Raw genomic sequence first — 14513 nt, 5'->3', positions numbered from 1 at the left:
AAAAAACGACTTGAAATATCGGAGAACCCAGCGGCCGTGAGGACGAGGACGCGGAATAACGGCGGGTCACCGTATTCACTCGCATCCTCCGCCCTTTCTCGGCACATCTGCCATTAATACGGTCACTTAGTACAACGCAGTCCACTCCACCAGCACTTACCTCACTGAACCCGAGCCCGCAGTGCCGCCGGTTTCTCCCGGACATGGTGCAGTCCATGCTCTGCTGGAACTGATGCTCCAATTCATCGTTCATCTTCCGATCCTCGTCCCCTGTGGAAGCAGAAGATCCTCGTAATCAAGTAATGGAAGCGCTGAAGATACGAACAGATCCACTGCAGCAGCCGCCAACAAGACCCAACTCTGAGAAGACCCCCTAATAATGGAGGACGGACAGATCCACTGCAGCAGCCACCAACAAGACCCCACTCTGAGAAGACCCCCTAATGATGGAGGACGGACAGATCTACTGCAGCAGCCACCAACAAGACCCCACTCCGAGAAGACCCCCTAATGATGGAGGACGGACAGATCTACTGCAGCCGCCAACATGACCCCACCCCGAGAAGACCCCCTAATGATGGAGGACGGACAGATCCACTGCAGCAGCCACCAACAAGACCCCACTCCGAGAAGACCCCCTAATGATGGAGGACGGACAGATCTACGGCAGCAGCCGCCAACATGACCCCACTCCGAGAAGACCCCCTAATGATGGAGGACGGACAGATCTACTGCAGCAGCCACCAACAAGACCCCACTCCGAGAAGACCCCCTAATAATGGAGGACGGACAGATCCACTGCAGCAGCCACCAACAAGACCCCACTCTGAGAAGACCCCCTAATGATGGAGGACGGACAGATCTACTGCAGCCGCCAACATGACCCCACCCCGAGAAGACCCCCTAATGATGGAGGACGGACAGATCTACTGCAGCCGCCAACATGACCCCACCCCGAGAAGACCCCCTAATGATGGAGGACGGACAGATCCACTGCAGCAGCCACCAACAAGACCCCACTCCGAGAAGACCCCCTAATGATGGAGGACGGACAGATCTACGGCAGCAGCCGCCAACATGACCCCACTCCGAGAAGACCCCCTAATGATGGAGGACGGACAGATCTACTGCAGCAGCCGCCAACATGACCCCACCACGAGAAGACCCCCTAATAATGGACGGACAGATCTACTGCAGCAGCCGCCAACATGACACCACTCCGAAAAGACCCCCTAATAATGGGGGGGCTGCAGCTGCAGACAGAAGGTGAAGCCGTCACCGCCACAATGACGGGGGCTGCACAGAGGCTGCCAATCCAAGTCATGTCCGATGGTGGAGCAGAACAACGTCCCATCAGCAGACCACAGCCGGCGAGACAAGAGACAGCCGGCGAGACAAGAGACAGCCGGCGAGACAAGAGACAGCCGGCGAGACGAGACAGCCGGCAAGCAGCAAAAGAGCGTAAAACAGGAGCGTCACCCCAGAACATCATCTCCTCCCGACTCCTTACCTGACCTGAAGTGAGACGTGGATTTGTGGTCTCCAATGACGAGACGTCCCGTGTGTTCTTTCTGGAAATCAAAAGCAGCTGAAAATCATTGATAAAAAGAGAGAGAGAAGTGTCACAAGACATTTACTGCACCCCCACCTCTAACTAAGGATCTGTGCCCCTCACCCTGCCCGCAGCCCCCCTCTCCCTGCCCGCAGCCCCCCTCTCCCTGCCCGCAGCCTGTCCTGTGCCCCTCCCCCCGGAGCTCTGATGCACCGTGCAGATATCCACCATCGTCTTACGTGTTGTTCGCCACCTCCATGTGTGCGGGTAAAGATGTCGCAGCATCGTCTTTACATGGACACAAGTTCCTCGGAGTGATGGCGGAGCAGACATTAATAACGGGTAGTCGCAGGGGATTGCGAAGCATTTGAACCCCAATTCCGCTTTTCCCATTCTCTCACCTTTCCAGCCCCCATGAGCCTCAGGAATTTCTGTTTACGTTCATCATTGCCAAGATCCGCCAGATCCCAGCTGCCGCCAGCCTGGAAAACAAGAGACCGTCAGCAAGAGGGAGCGGAGGGGGGAGGCCGAGAGGGAGCGGGGGGGCGAGAGGGAGGGAGCGGGCGAGAGGGAGGGGGCGAGAGGGAGGGGGCGAGAGGGAGGGGGCGAGAGGGAGGGGGCGAGAGGGAGGGAGCGAGAGGGAGGGAGCGAGAGGGAGGGAGCGAGAGGGAGGGAGCGAGAGGGAGGGAGCGAGAGGGAGGGAGCGAGAGGGAGGGAGCGAGGGGGAGGGAGCGAGGGGGAGGGAGCGAGGGGGAGGGAGCGAGGGGGAGGGAGCGGGGGGGAGAGAGCGGGGGGGAGGGAGCGGGGGGGGCGAGAGGGAGGGAGCGGGGGGGGGCGAGAGGGAGGGAGCAGGGGGGACGAGAGGGAGGGAGCGGGGGGGGGCGAGAGGGAGGGAGCGGGGGGGGGCGAGAGGGAGGGAGCGGGGGGGGGGGCGAGAGGGAGGGAGCGGGGGGGGGGGGGCGAGAGGGGGGCGAGAGGGAGGGAGGCGAGAGGGAGGGAGCGAGAGGGAGGGAGCGAGAGGGAGGGAGGGAGCGAGAGGGAGGGAGGGAGCGAGAGGGAGGGAGCGGGGGGGAGGGAGCGAGAGGGAGGGAGCGGGGGGGGAGCGGGGGGGGCGAGAGGGCGAGAGGGAGGGAGGCGAGAGGGGGGCGAGAGGGAGGGAGGCGAGAGGGGGCGAGAGGGAGGGAGGCGAGAGGGAGGGAGGCGAGAGGGAGGGAGGCGAGAGGGAGGGAGGCGAGAGGGAGGGAGGCGAGAGGGAGGGAGGCGAGAGGGAGGGAGGCGAGAGGGGGGCGAGAGGGAGGGAGGCGAGAGGGGGGCGAGAGGGGGGCGAGAGGGAGGGAGGCGAGAGGGGGGGAGGCGAGAGGGGGGGAGGCGAGAGGGGGGGAGGCGAGAGGGGGGCGAGAGGGGGGCGAGAGGGAGGGAGGCGAGAGGGGGGCGAGAGGGAGGGAGGCGAGAGGGGGGCGAGAGGGAGGGAGGCGAGAGGGGGGCGAGAGGGAGGGAGGCGAGAGGGGGGCGAGAGGGAGGGAGGCGAGAGGGAGGGAGGCGAGAGGGAGGGAGGCGAGAGGGAGGGAGGCGAGAGGGAGGGAGGCGAGAGGGAGGGAGGCGAGAGGGAGGCGAGAGGGAGGGAGGCGAGAGGGAGGGAGGCGAGAGGGAGGGAGGCGAGAGGGAGGGAGGCGAGAGGGAGGGAGGCGAGAGGGGGGCGAGAGGGAGGCGAGAGGGAGGGAGGCGAGAGGGGGGCGAGAGGGAGGGAGGCGAGAGGGAGGGAGGCGAGAGGGAGGGAGGCGAGAGGGAGGGAGGCGAGAGGGGGGCGAGAGGGAGGGAGGCGAGAGGGGGGCGAGAGGGAGGGAGGCGAGAGGGGGGCGAGAGGGAGGGAGGCGAGAGGGGGGCGAGAGGGAGGGAGGCGAGAGGGGGGCGAGAGGGAGGGAGGCGAGAGGGGGGCGAGAGGGAGGGAGGCGAGAGGGGGGCGAGAGGGAGGGAGGCGAGAGGGGGGCGAGAGGGAGGGAGGCGAGAGGGGGGCGAGAGGGAGGGAGGCGAGAGGGAGGGAGGCGAGAGGGAGGGAGGCGAGAGGGAGGGAGGCGAGAGGGAGGCGAGAGGGAGGGAGGCGAGAGGGGGGCGAGAGGGAGGGAGGCGAGAGGGGGGCGAGAGGGAGGGAGGCGAGAGGGGGGCGAGAGGGAGGGAGGCGAGAGGGGGGCGAGAGGGAGGGAGGCGAGAGGGGGGCGAGAGGGAGGGAGGCGAGAGGGGGGCGAGAGGGAGGGAGGCGAGAGGGGGGCGAGAGGGAGGGAGGCGAGAGGGGGGCGAGAGGGAGGGAGGCGAGAGGGGGGCGAGAGGGAGGGAGGCGAGAGGGGGGCGAGAGGGAGGGAGGCGAGAGGGGGCGAGAGGGAGGGAGGCGAGAGGGAGGGAGGCGAGAGGGAGGGAGGCGAGAGGGGGGCGAGAGGGAGGGAGGCGAGAGGGAGGGAGGCGAGAGGGGGGCGAGAGGGAGGGAGGCGAGAGGGAGGGAGGCGAGAGGGGGGCGAGAGGGAGGGAGGCGAGAGGGGGGCGAGAGGGAGGGAGGCGAGAGGGGGGCGAGAGGGAGGGAGGCGAGAGGGGGGCGAGAGGGAGGGAGGCGAGAGGGGGGCGAGAGGGAGGGAGGCGAGAGGGGGGCGAGAGGGAGGGAGGCGGGAGGGAGGCGAGAGGGGGGCGAGAGGGAGGGAGGCGAGAGGGGGGCGAGAGGGAGGGAGGCGAGAGGGGGGCGAGAGGGAGGGAGGCGAGAGGGAGGGAGGCGAGAGGGAGGGAGGCGAGAGGGGGCGAGAGGGGGGCGAGAGGGAGGGAGGCGAGAGGGGGGCGAGAGGGAGGGAGGCGAGAGGGGGGCGAGAGGGAGGGAGGCGAGAGGGGGGCGAGAGGGAGGGAGGCGAGAGGGGGGCGAGAGGGAGGGAGGCGAGAGGGGGGCGAGAGGGAGGGAGGCGAGAGGGGGGCGAGAGGGAGGGAGGCGAGAGGGGGGCGAGAGGGAGGGAGGCGAGAGGGGGGCGAGAGGGAGGGAGGCGAGAGGGGGGCGAGAGGGAGGGAGGCGAGAGGGGGGCGAGAGGGAGGGAGGCGAGAGGGGGGCGAGAGGGAGGGAGGCGAGAGGGGGGCGAGAGGGAGGGAGGCGAGAGGGGGGCGAGAGGGAGGGAGGCGAGAGGGGGGCGAGAGGGAGGGAGGCGAGAGGGGGGCGAGAGGGAGGGAGGCGAGAGGGGGGCGAGAGGGAGGGAGGCGAGAGGGGGGCGAGAGGGAGGGAGGCGAGAGGGGGGCGAGAGGGAGGGAGGCGAGAGGGGGGCGAGAGGGAGGGAGGCGAGAGGGGGGCGAGAGGGAGGGGGGCGAGAGGGAGGGAGGCGAGAGGGGGGCGAGAGGGAGGGAGGCGAGAGGGGGGCGAGAGGGAGGGAGGCGAGAGGGAGGCGAGAGGGAGGGAGGCGAGAGGGAGGCGAGAGGGAGGGAGGCGAGAGGGGGGAGGGAGGCGAGAGGGGGGCGAGAGGGAGGGAGGCGAGAGGGAGGGGGGCGAGAGGGAGGGAGGCGAGAGGGAGGGGGGCGAGAGGGAGGGAGGCGAGAGGGAGGCGAGAGGGGGGCGAGAGGGGGGCGAGAGGGGGGCGAGAGGGGGGCGAGAGGGGGGCGAGAGGGAGGGGGGCGAGAGGGAGGGAGGCGAGAGGGGGGCGAGAGGGGGGCGAGAGGGGGGCGAGAGGGAGGGAGGCGAGAGGGGGGCGAGAGGGAGGCGAGAGGGGGGCGAGAGGGAGGCGAGAGGGAGGCGAGAGGGGGGCGAGAGGGAGGGAGGCGAGAGGGGGGCGTCCAACTACCGGGGAGTGATGGCGGGGTGGGGGGCGTCCAACTACCGGGGAGTGATGGCGGGGTGGGGGGCGTCCAACTACCGGGGAGTGATGGCGGGCGTCCAACTACCGGGGAGTGATGGCGGGCGTCCAACTACCGGGGAGTGATGGCGGGCGTCCAACTACCGGGGAGTGATGGCGGGCGTCCAACTACCGGGGAGTGATGGCGGGCGTCCAACTACCGGGGAGTGATGGCGGGCGTCCAACTACCGGGGAGTGATGGCGGGCGTCCAACTACCGGGGAGTGATGGCGGGCGTCCAACTACCGGGGAGAGGTGGGGGGGGGGCGTCCAACTACCGGGGAGAGGTGGGGGGGGGGCGTCCAACTACCGGGGAGAGGTGGGGGGGGGGCGTCCAACTACCGGGGAGAGGTGGGGGGGGGCGTCCAACTACCGGGGAGAGGTGGGGGGGGGCGTCCAACTACCGGGGAGAGGTGGGGGGGGGCGTCCAACTACCGGGGAGAGGTGGGGGGGGGGGGCGTCCAACTACCGGGGAGAGGTGGGGGGGGGGGCGTCCAACTACCGGGGAGAGGTGGGGGGGGCGGCGTCCAACTACCGGGGAGAGGTGGGGGGGGGGGCGGCGTCCAACTACCGGGGAGAGGTGGGGGGGGGCGTCCAACTACCGGGGAGAGGTGGGGGGGGCGTCCAACTACCGGGGAGAGGTGGGGGGGGGGCCGTCCAACTACCGGGGAGAGGTGGGGGGGGGCGTCCAACTACCGGGGAGAGGTGGGGGGGGGGCGTCCAACTACCGGGGAGAGGTGGGGGGGGGCGTCCAACTACCGGGGAGAGGTGGGGGGGGGCGTCCAACTACCGGGGAGAGGTGGGGGGGGGCGTCCAACTACCGGGGAGAGGTGGGGGGGGGCGTCCAACTACCGGGGAGAGGTGGGGGGGGCGTCCAACTACCGGGGAGAGGTGGGGGGGGGGCGTCCAACTACCGGGGAGTGATGGGGGGAGGGGGCGTCCAACTACCGGGGAGTGATGGGGGGAGGGGGCGTCCAACTACCGGGGAGTGATGGGGGGAGGGGGCGTCCAACTACCGGAGAGTGAAGAGGAGGGGCATCCAACTACCGGGGAGCAGGTTGCAGTGACGCTGATACATCTCCCGCCTCTGTCCGGCTGCGCTTCTATTACTGCCGCTCTGGTTGATACAATGTCCGTACACTATTACAGGTATAGAAGCCGAGCTAAGCGGCGTATCTCCTCACCTCATCTTCCTGGCTCTGGGTCACTCTCTTCCGTCCCCGCCGGGGATCCCTGTCCTCACTCTTGCGACTCATATCTCCCGTTCTCCGGTGTATCCGTACTCGCGCAAAGAATGCCGGGAATAGATGTTCAGAAGTCGTCACGTGTTTCCGGTTTTCAGTTGTAAACTACATCTCCCATCGTCCCTCAATACACGCATGCGCAGTCCACTAAGGGTATGTGCGCGCACACACTAATTACGTCCGTAATTGACGGACGTAATACGGCCGCAAGTACCGGACCGAACACAGTGCAGGGAGCCGGGCTCCTAGCATCATACTTATGTACGACGCTAGGAGTCCCTGCCTCGCTGCAGGACAACTGTCCCGTAGTGTAATCATGTTTACAGTACGGGACAGTTGTCCTGCAGCGAGGCAGGGACTCCTAGCATCGTACATAACTATGATGCTAGGAGCCCGGCTCCTTGCACTGTGTTCGGTCCGGGACTTGCGGCCGAATTACGTCCGTAAATAGGCCGTGTGAACATACCCTAAGGGTATGTGCACACACACTAATTACGTCCGTAATTGACGGACGTATTTCGGCCGCAAGTCCCGGAACCGAACACAGTGCAAGGAGCCGGGCTCCTAGCATCATACATATGTACGATGCTAGAAGTCCCTGCCTTGCTGCAGGACAACTGTCCCGTACTGTAAACATGATTATACTATGGGACAGTTGTCCTGCAGCAAGGCAGGGACTTCTAGCATCGTACATATGTATGATGCTAGGAGCCCGGCTCCTTGCACTGTGTTCGGTTCCGGGACTTGCGGCCGAAATACGTCCGTCAATTACGGACGTAATTAGTGTGTGTGCACATACCCTTAGGGTATGTTCACACGGCCTATTTACGGACGTAAATCGGGCGTTTTTCCCCCGAATTACGTCTGAAAATAGCGCCTCAATAGCGCTGACAAACATCTGCCCATTGAAAGCAATGGGCAGACGTTTGTCTGTTCACACGAGGCGTATATTTACGCGCCGCTGTCAAATGACGGCGCGCAAATAGACGCCCGCGTCAAAGAAGTGACCTGTCACTTCTTTGGCCGTAATTGGAGCCGCTATTCATTGACTCCAATGAATAGAAGCGCTAATTACGGCCGTAATTGACGCGGCGTTCAAGCGCCTGCACATGCCGGTACGGCTGAAATTACGGGGATGTTTTCAGGCTGAAACATCCCCGTAATTTCAGCCGTAACGGACCCCCGCCGTGTGAACATACCCTCAGAGCGTTCCAGTTACCTGTAGAAAGGAGCCGTATCCATTCCTACAGGTGTCCCCATATCTATTGCCAATCCATTTTTATGTCATATTTTGTATCAAAACGCTCTAAGAACATATTTATACGGTGCGGTCACATAGCAAATAATTACCGTGATTACTGCAAAAACGCAGCAAAACGCAAGGTTTTTATTTAAATTGCGGCATTTAGCCACAAATTCATGGTAATCTAAATATATCCTCAGGACAACCAATCAGAATTCAGATAGACTTTTATGGCCTTCAGACGACCGTGTTCAGTCCGTGATTTACGGACCATGTGGCGGCCGTATTTCCTGGGACCGACCACAGTTCAGGGAGCCGGACTTCTATATAGATATTTATAATAAAAACATGATTACAGCACGAGACTGTAATGCCGCGGAGAGGCATCATAGATAACTACGGCTCCCTGGACTATGATTGATCTTGGAAATACGGTCGGTTTATCGTGGACAGAACAAGGCCGTCTGAATAAGGCCTTACCCTCTCTGTGTACATACATTACATTACTTATCCTGTGTTATACTCCAGAGCTGCACTCACTATTCTGCTGGAGGAATCACTGTGTACATACATTACATTACTTATCCTGTACTGATCCTGAGTTACATCCTGTATTATACTACAGAGCTGCACTCACTATTCTGCTGGTGGAGTCACTGTGTACATACATTACATTACTTATCCTGTACTGATCCTGAGTTATATCTTGTATTATACTCCAGAGCTGCACTCACTATTCTGCTGGTGGAGTCACTGTGTACATACATTACTTATCCTGTACTGATCCTGAGTTACATCCTGTATTATACTCCAGAGCTGCACTCACTATTCTGCTGATGGAGTCACTGTGTACATACATGACATTACTTATCCTGTACTGATCCTGAGTTACATCCTGTATTATACTACAGAGCTGCACTCACTATTCTGCTGGTGGAGTCACTGTGTACATACATTACATTACTTATCCTGTACTGATCCTGAGTTACATCCTGTATTATACTACAGAGCTGCACTCACTATTCTGCTGGTGGAGTCACTGTGTACATACATTACTTATCCTGTACTGATCCTGAGTTACATCCTGTATTATACTCCAGAGCTGCACTCACTATTCTGCTGGTGGAGTCACTGTGTACATACATTACTTATCCTGTACTGATCCTGAGTTACATCCTGTATTATACTCCAGAGCTGCACTCACTATTCTGCTGGTGGAGTCACTGTGTACATACATTACATTACTTATCCTGTACTGATCCCGAGTTACATCCTGTATTATACTCCAGAGCTGCACTCACTATTCTGCTGGTGGAGTCACTGTGTACATACATTACATTACTTATCCTGTACTGATCCTGAGTTACATCCTGTATTATACTCCAGAGCTGCACTCACTATTCTGCTGGTGGAGTCACTGTGTGCATATATTACATTACTTATCCTGTACTGATCCTGAGTTACATCCAGTATTATACTCCAGAGCTGCACTCACTATTCTGCTGGTGGAGTCACTGTGTACATACATTACATTACTTATCCTGTACTGATCCTGAGTTACATCCAGTATTATACTCCAGAGCTGCACTCACTATTCTGCTGGAGGAATCACTGTGTACATACATTACATTACTTATCCTGTACTGATCCGGAGTTATATCCTGTATTATACTCCAGAGCTGCACTCACTATTCAGCTGGTGGAGTCACTGTGTACATACATTACTTATCCTGTCCTGATCCTGAGTTACATCCTGTATTATACTCCAGAGCTGCACTCACTATTCTGCTGGTGGAGTCATTGTGTACATACATTACATTACTTATCCTGTACTGATCCTGAGTTACATCCTGTATTATACTCCAGAGCTGCACTCACTATTCTGCTGGTGGAGTCACTGTGTACAGACATTACTTATCCTGTACTGATCCTGAGTTACATCCTGTATTATACTCCAGAGCTGCACTCACTATTCTGCTGGAGGAGTCACTGTGTACATACATTACATTACTTATCCTGTACTGATCCTGAGTTATATCCTGTATTATACTCCAGAGCTGCACTCACTATTCTGCTGGTGGAGTCACTGTGTACATACATTACATTACTTATCCTGTACTGATCCTGAGTTACAACCTGTATTATACTCCAGAGCTGCACTCACTATTCTGCTGGTGGAGTCACTGTGTACATACATTACTTATCCTGTACTGATCCTGAGTTACATCCTGTATTATACTCCAGAGCTGCACTCACTATTCTGCTGGTGGAGTCACTGTGTACATACATGACATTACTTATCCTGTACTGATCCTGAGTTACATCCTGTATTATTCTCCAGAGCTGCACTCACTATTCTGCTGGTGGAGTCACTGTGTACATACATTACATTACTTATCCTGTACTGATCCTGAGTTACATCCTGTATTATACTCCAGAGCTGCACTCACTATTCTGCTGGTGGAGTCACTGTGTACATACATACATTACTTATCCTGTACTGATCCTGAGTTATATCCTGTATTATACTCCAGAGCTGCACTCACTATTCTGCTGGTGGAGACACTGTGTACATACATTACATTGCTTACCTAGCCCATCACCAGATAGAGAAAAGGGAAAGCCCCCCCCAGCTCCCCCCCAGAGGCCAAGGTACCACGTCCACCGCTGCACCCTCCCTATCGCTTGCCCTATCTCCTTACCCTATTACTAGCCCTTTCTTGACCCTATTGAAAGCTGACCCTATGCTGACCCTCACCTTTCCCTTATTCCGAGCCCTATCGCTGTATTTTTTATTGGTGCCTCAGCGGAACGCAGACCCCCACCTCCAGTTGAGCACCGGTGACGACCCCCCCTCCCTCATGAAGGCAGACACATTAAGGCACCCAAAAGGAAAAGCCCCTCCAGAGAGGAGAGGCTTTGGATGCTCCCAATCTGCCGACCTCCAAAGAATGCACCTTCACCAGGTCACCCATGATATTGCTAACAACCTCATCCACTAGGAGGATTTTCTTCTGGGTAGAAACTAGACATCGTGCATTCCACATAAAGTGCCTGACCACTATACTGACTAGAAACAAGGTGCAATGGTCCCTACCACCGAGGTCTCCGAACACTCCATAGGCCCACCCAGCATAGGAGAGGCTGGTTAGGCCTGGCCAACCAATGGAGGCTCCCACCCTTTTGTATACCTCTGTATTGAAAGGGCAATGAAGCAGGAAATGCTCCATGCTTTCCAGCACTCCGCCGCACTCCTCCCGGGGGCAATCCCGATCATCAGAGCTTCTGCACTTTAGATTGCCCCTCACATACAGTCTCCCATGGAAGCAACGCCAGGCCAGATCCCAAAACTTCTGGGGAATCCTTGCTGAATTTAAAAGTTTTAATCCCACCCCGAGGTCACTACTTGGGCAGTCTTTGAGCGCCAGGGGCTTCTGGAAGTGGGTCATCAGGACCCTCCTGTCAAGAAATTTTCTCGACATGGTCCTGATCTCCCACACCTCCAGACCCCACCGGCGAACAATCTTCAGCGCCAGGGTGGCATAAGCCGGGAGATGTCCGTGAGGTGTACGCAGGTCTTTTACTTGCCCTCCTCTCTCCCATTCCTGGAAGAAAGGCCGAAACCACCCCCTGCAGGAGGATATCCACCAAGGAGCCCTCTCTTGCCAGAGGTTTGCCAGGTTGATCTTAACAAAGGTGTTCACTAGGAACACCACCGGGTTAACCATACCTAACCCGCCTAGTGTCCTTGGTAGGTAAGTAACCTCCCTCTTGATTAGGTTGAGCCTGTTCCCCCATAACAGCTGGAAGAACAGGCTATAGACCCGAGTCCAGAGAGGTTCTGGCAAGATGCACACACTGCCCAGGTAAAGCAACATGGGCACCAGGTAGGCCTTGGCCAAGTGAACCCTTTCCCTCAGGGTTAAGGACCAACCCTTCCATTGGTCGACCTTCTGGGCAACTAGATTCAGCCTATCCTCCCAGTTCTTCTTGGGGTAATCACCCGGGCCAAATTCGACTCCTAAGATCTTAGCAGACCCCTGAGGCTCTGGAATGGTGTCCGGGAGATCAAAACCAGGATCTCCTCCTCCCAGCCAGAGACTTTTGCACTTATCCCGGTTGATATTGGACCCAGATGCCAATGAGTAACACTCCACTTCCGACATCACCCACTCTGCCTCCCCTCTCGAGGAGACAAAAATGGAGACGTCGTCTGCGTACGCAACCACCCTCTGAGTGGCCTCCGGCCCCTCCAGGCCGGCCCCGACTCCCGCCAATGGCCCACGATCGATCCTTTTAAGAAAAGGATCAATTGCGAACGCATATAGCAAAGGGCTCAAGGGACAACCCTGGCGGACACCAGACCCAACCTCAAAGGGGGTTCCAACCCAACCGTTCACCAGCGCAAAAGTCTCAGCCCCAGTGTATAAGGTCTGTAGCCAATTGACAAACCCCCCCGGTAGGCCGTACCTCAGAAGGACCGACCAGAGGTACTCGTGGTCCACCCGGTCAAAAGCCTTGGCCTGGTCCAAGGACAGGATGTACCCCTCCCACCGACCAGAATTTCCCTGCTCCACTGCCTCTCTGACACTGAGGACAGCACTAAATGTGCTGCGGCCTGGAACAGAGCAATGCTGGATCGGCGAAAGGAGCCGGGATGCAAACTTCACCAGCCGATTAAACAGCACCTTTGCGAGAACCTTTCTGTCCGTATTGAGCAGCGCTATGGGACGCCAATTCTCAATACGGGTCGAGTCTTTACCCTTCGATAAAACGATCAAGGCCGACCTCCTCATTGACATTGGCAAAGTACCCGAGGAAAGGCACTCATTAAACACCTCAGTCAAGAGGGGAACTAGGGTTCCTTTAAAAGTCTTATAAAACTCGGATGTTAAGCCATCCGGCCCTGGCGATTTTTTGAGGGCAAGCCCATCAATCGCCAATCCCACTTCCTCTTCCTTAATCGAGTCTATCAAAACACAGAGAGAGGGGTCTACCCCTGGCTCAGGGATGGTTTCAGCCAGGAAAGCCGACATCTCGTCTCGGTTTGGATCTTGCTTCCCCAAGAGGTGCGAGTAGAAGGATCTGACGACCTCCAAGATCCCTGATTTGGATCTCTTCAGAGATCCTGTACTATCAATCAGTCCTGTCACAACCTTACGACTCACTGACATCTTACAGTTCCTGTAGGGGTCGGGCGAGCGGTACTTCCCGAAATCCCTCTCAAGAACTAAAGATGTGTGCCTATCATACTGACACCTCCTTTCACCACGGAGATATCCTCCCCACTACCTCCGTTTGAGACCAGATGTTCGAGTTTCCTCCTCAGTTCCTGATATAGGCGGTACCTACTCATGGACCTGAGGCTCGAGAGCCTGCGGAAAAATCCTGCCACCCGGACTTTAAACAACTCCCACCACTCAGACTTAGTACCACTGAGATCCAACAAAAGTACCTGGCTCTGAAGAAAATCCTCAAAGGCCTGTCTTATCTCCGCTTCTTCCAAGAGAGTAGAATTCAGCCTCCATATACCTCTTCCCATCTGGAGGGACTCTGCAATGTTCAAAGAGAAAATAATCATACAGTGATCGGAGAACTCCACCTCAACAACGGACACTGGTGAAGAGATGGCTTCCTCCTTCAAAAAAAACCTGTCTATCCTAGACCTACAACTACTTCTACGATAGGTGAAACCCGAGTGGCCTGGGGTATGCCTGATGTGGATATCCACCAGGCGAGCATCGCTAACTATATTTTTTAATGCTACACTATCATAGGTCAATTTTTTATCTCCGGAACCTCCTCTATCTCGGGGCCTCACGACAGTATTGAAGTCCCCTCCAAAGATAACTTGTCAACCTGAAAAAAGGAAAGGCTTAATCCTCATGAAGAGACTTTTACGGTCCCATTTGCTCTGGGGTCCGTATATATTGATTAGTCTTAATTCCTGTCCCCTCATGAGGACATCAAGATCAAGCACCTCCCCATTTCTAACTCAATCATCCGTCGGCATGTTACCGGTGCGGTGAAAAGGACCGCCACTCCGCTATAGGGCTCAGCCGCAAGAGACCAGTAGGAGGGCCCGCGTCGCCACTCCCTCCTAGATTTAACCACGTCTGCCAAAAGTGACAGCCTGGTCTCCTGCAAAAACAAAATGTCGGCTTCAACTCGGCCAAGAAAATCAAAGGCTGCAAATCTCGCCCTATCTGACTTAATGCTGGCAACGTTAATTGATGCCAGCGTCAACGGAGTGGGTGCCGCCATCATGGATGTTTGAGTTAGACGGCTTTCTTCTTCCCACCCCCCCTCTATCTGATGAGGACCCCCCTTCTTTGCCTCGCTTCTTGCAAACTGAGGAGTCCATACTCACCACCCTATTCCCATCTTCATCCCCAAGTTCCAGGTCAACCTCCCCCTCTGGGGGCAACGGCCCCTGCAGCAGGGGAGGCTCAACGACTCTAGGGTGCCCTACCATGCCCTCCCTCTTAGTATGAGAGGCTGGAATGTCCACGAGAGCATGGTATCGATCAGTAGAGCGCACCAGGGGGTACAGGATTTACCTTCCTGGGCCAGGGCGGGGCCAGATGTATTTGGCCCTTGGGTTTTGCCCGGTGTCCCTTTTGCTGT

The 14513-nt window shown here is 58.1% G+C and overlaps 1 protein-coding gene across 1 annotated transcript in view; it reads right to left on the bottom strand.

Annotated features, from left to right (window-relative positions):
- Positions 1 to 6773, bottom strand: part of C9H11orf58 (chromosome 9 C11orf58 homolog) — a 7299-nt gene extending 526 nt beyond the window's left edge. Inside the window, exons 1-4 of the mRNA XM_075836791.1 lie at positions 6584 to 6773; positions 1954 to 2034; positions 1511 to 1571; positions 1 to 270 (exon numbers count right to left, since the gene is read on the bottom strand). Coding sequence (XP_075692906.1) covers positions 1 to 270; positions 1511 to 1571; positions 1954 to 2034; positions 6584 to 6655 — 484 coding nt within the window. The 5' untranslated portion in view covers positions 6656 to 6773. The remainder of the gene's footprint in view (positions 271 to 1510; positions 1572 to 1953; positions 2035 to 6583) is intronic.
- Positions 6774 to 14513: the final 7740 nt, after the last annotated feature.

The sequence above is a fragment of the Rhinoderma darwinii genome, chromosome 9 (genome assembly GCF_050947455.1).
Source record: "Rhinoderma darwinii isolate aRhiDar2 chromosome 9, aRhiDar2.hap1, whole genome shotgun sequence".
Lineage (NCBI taxonomy): Eukaryota > Metazoa > Chordata > Amphibia > Anura > Rhinodermatidae > Rhinoderma > Rhinoderma darwinii.
Note: the sequence above shows the minus strand (reverse complement) of the source record. Positions and strands in the feature narration are given on the sequence as shown.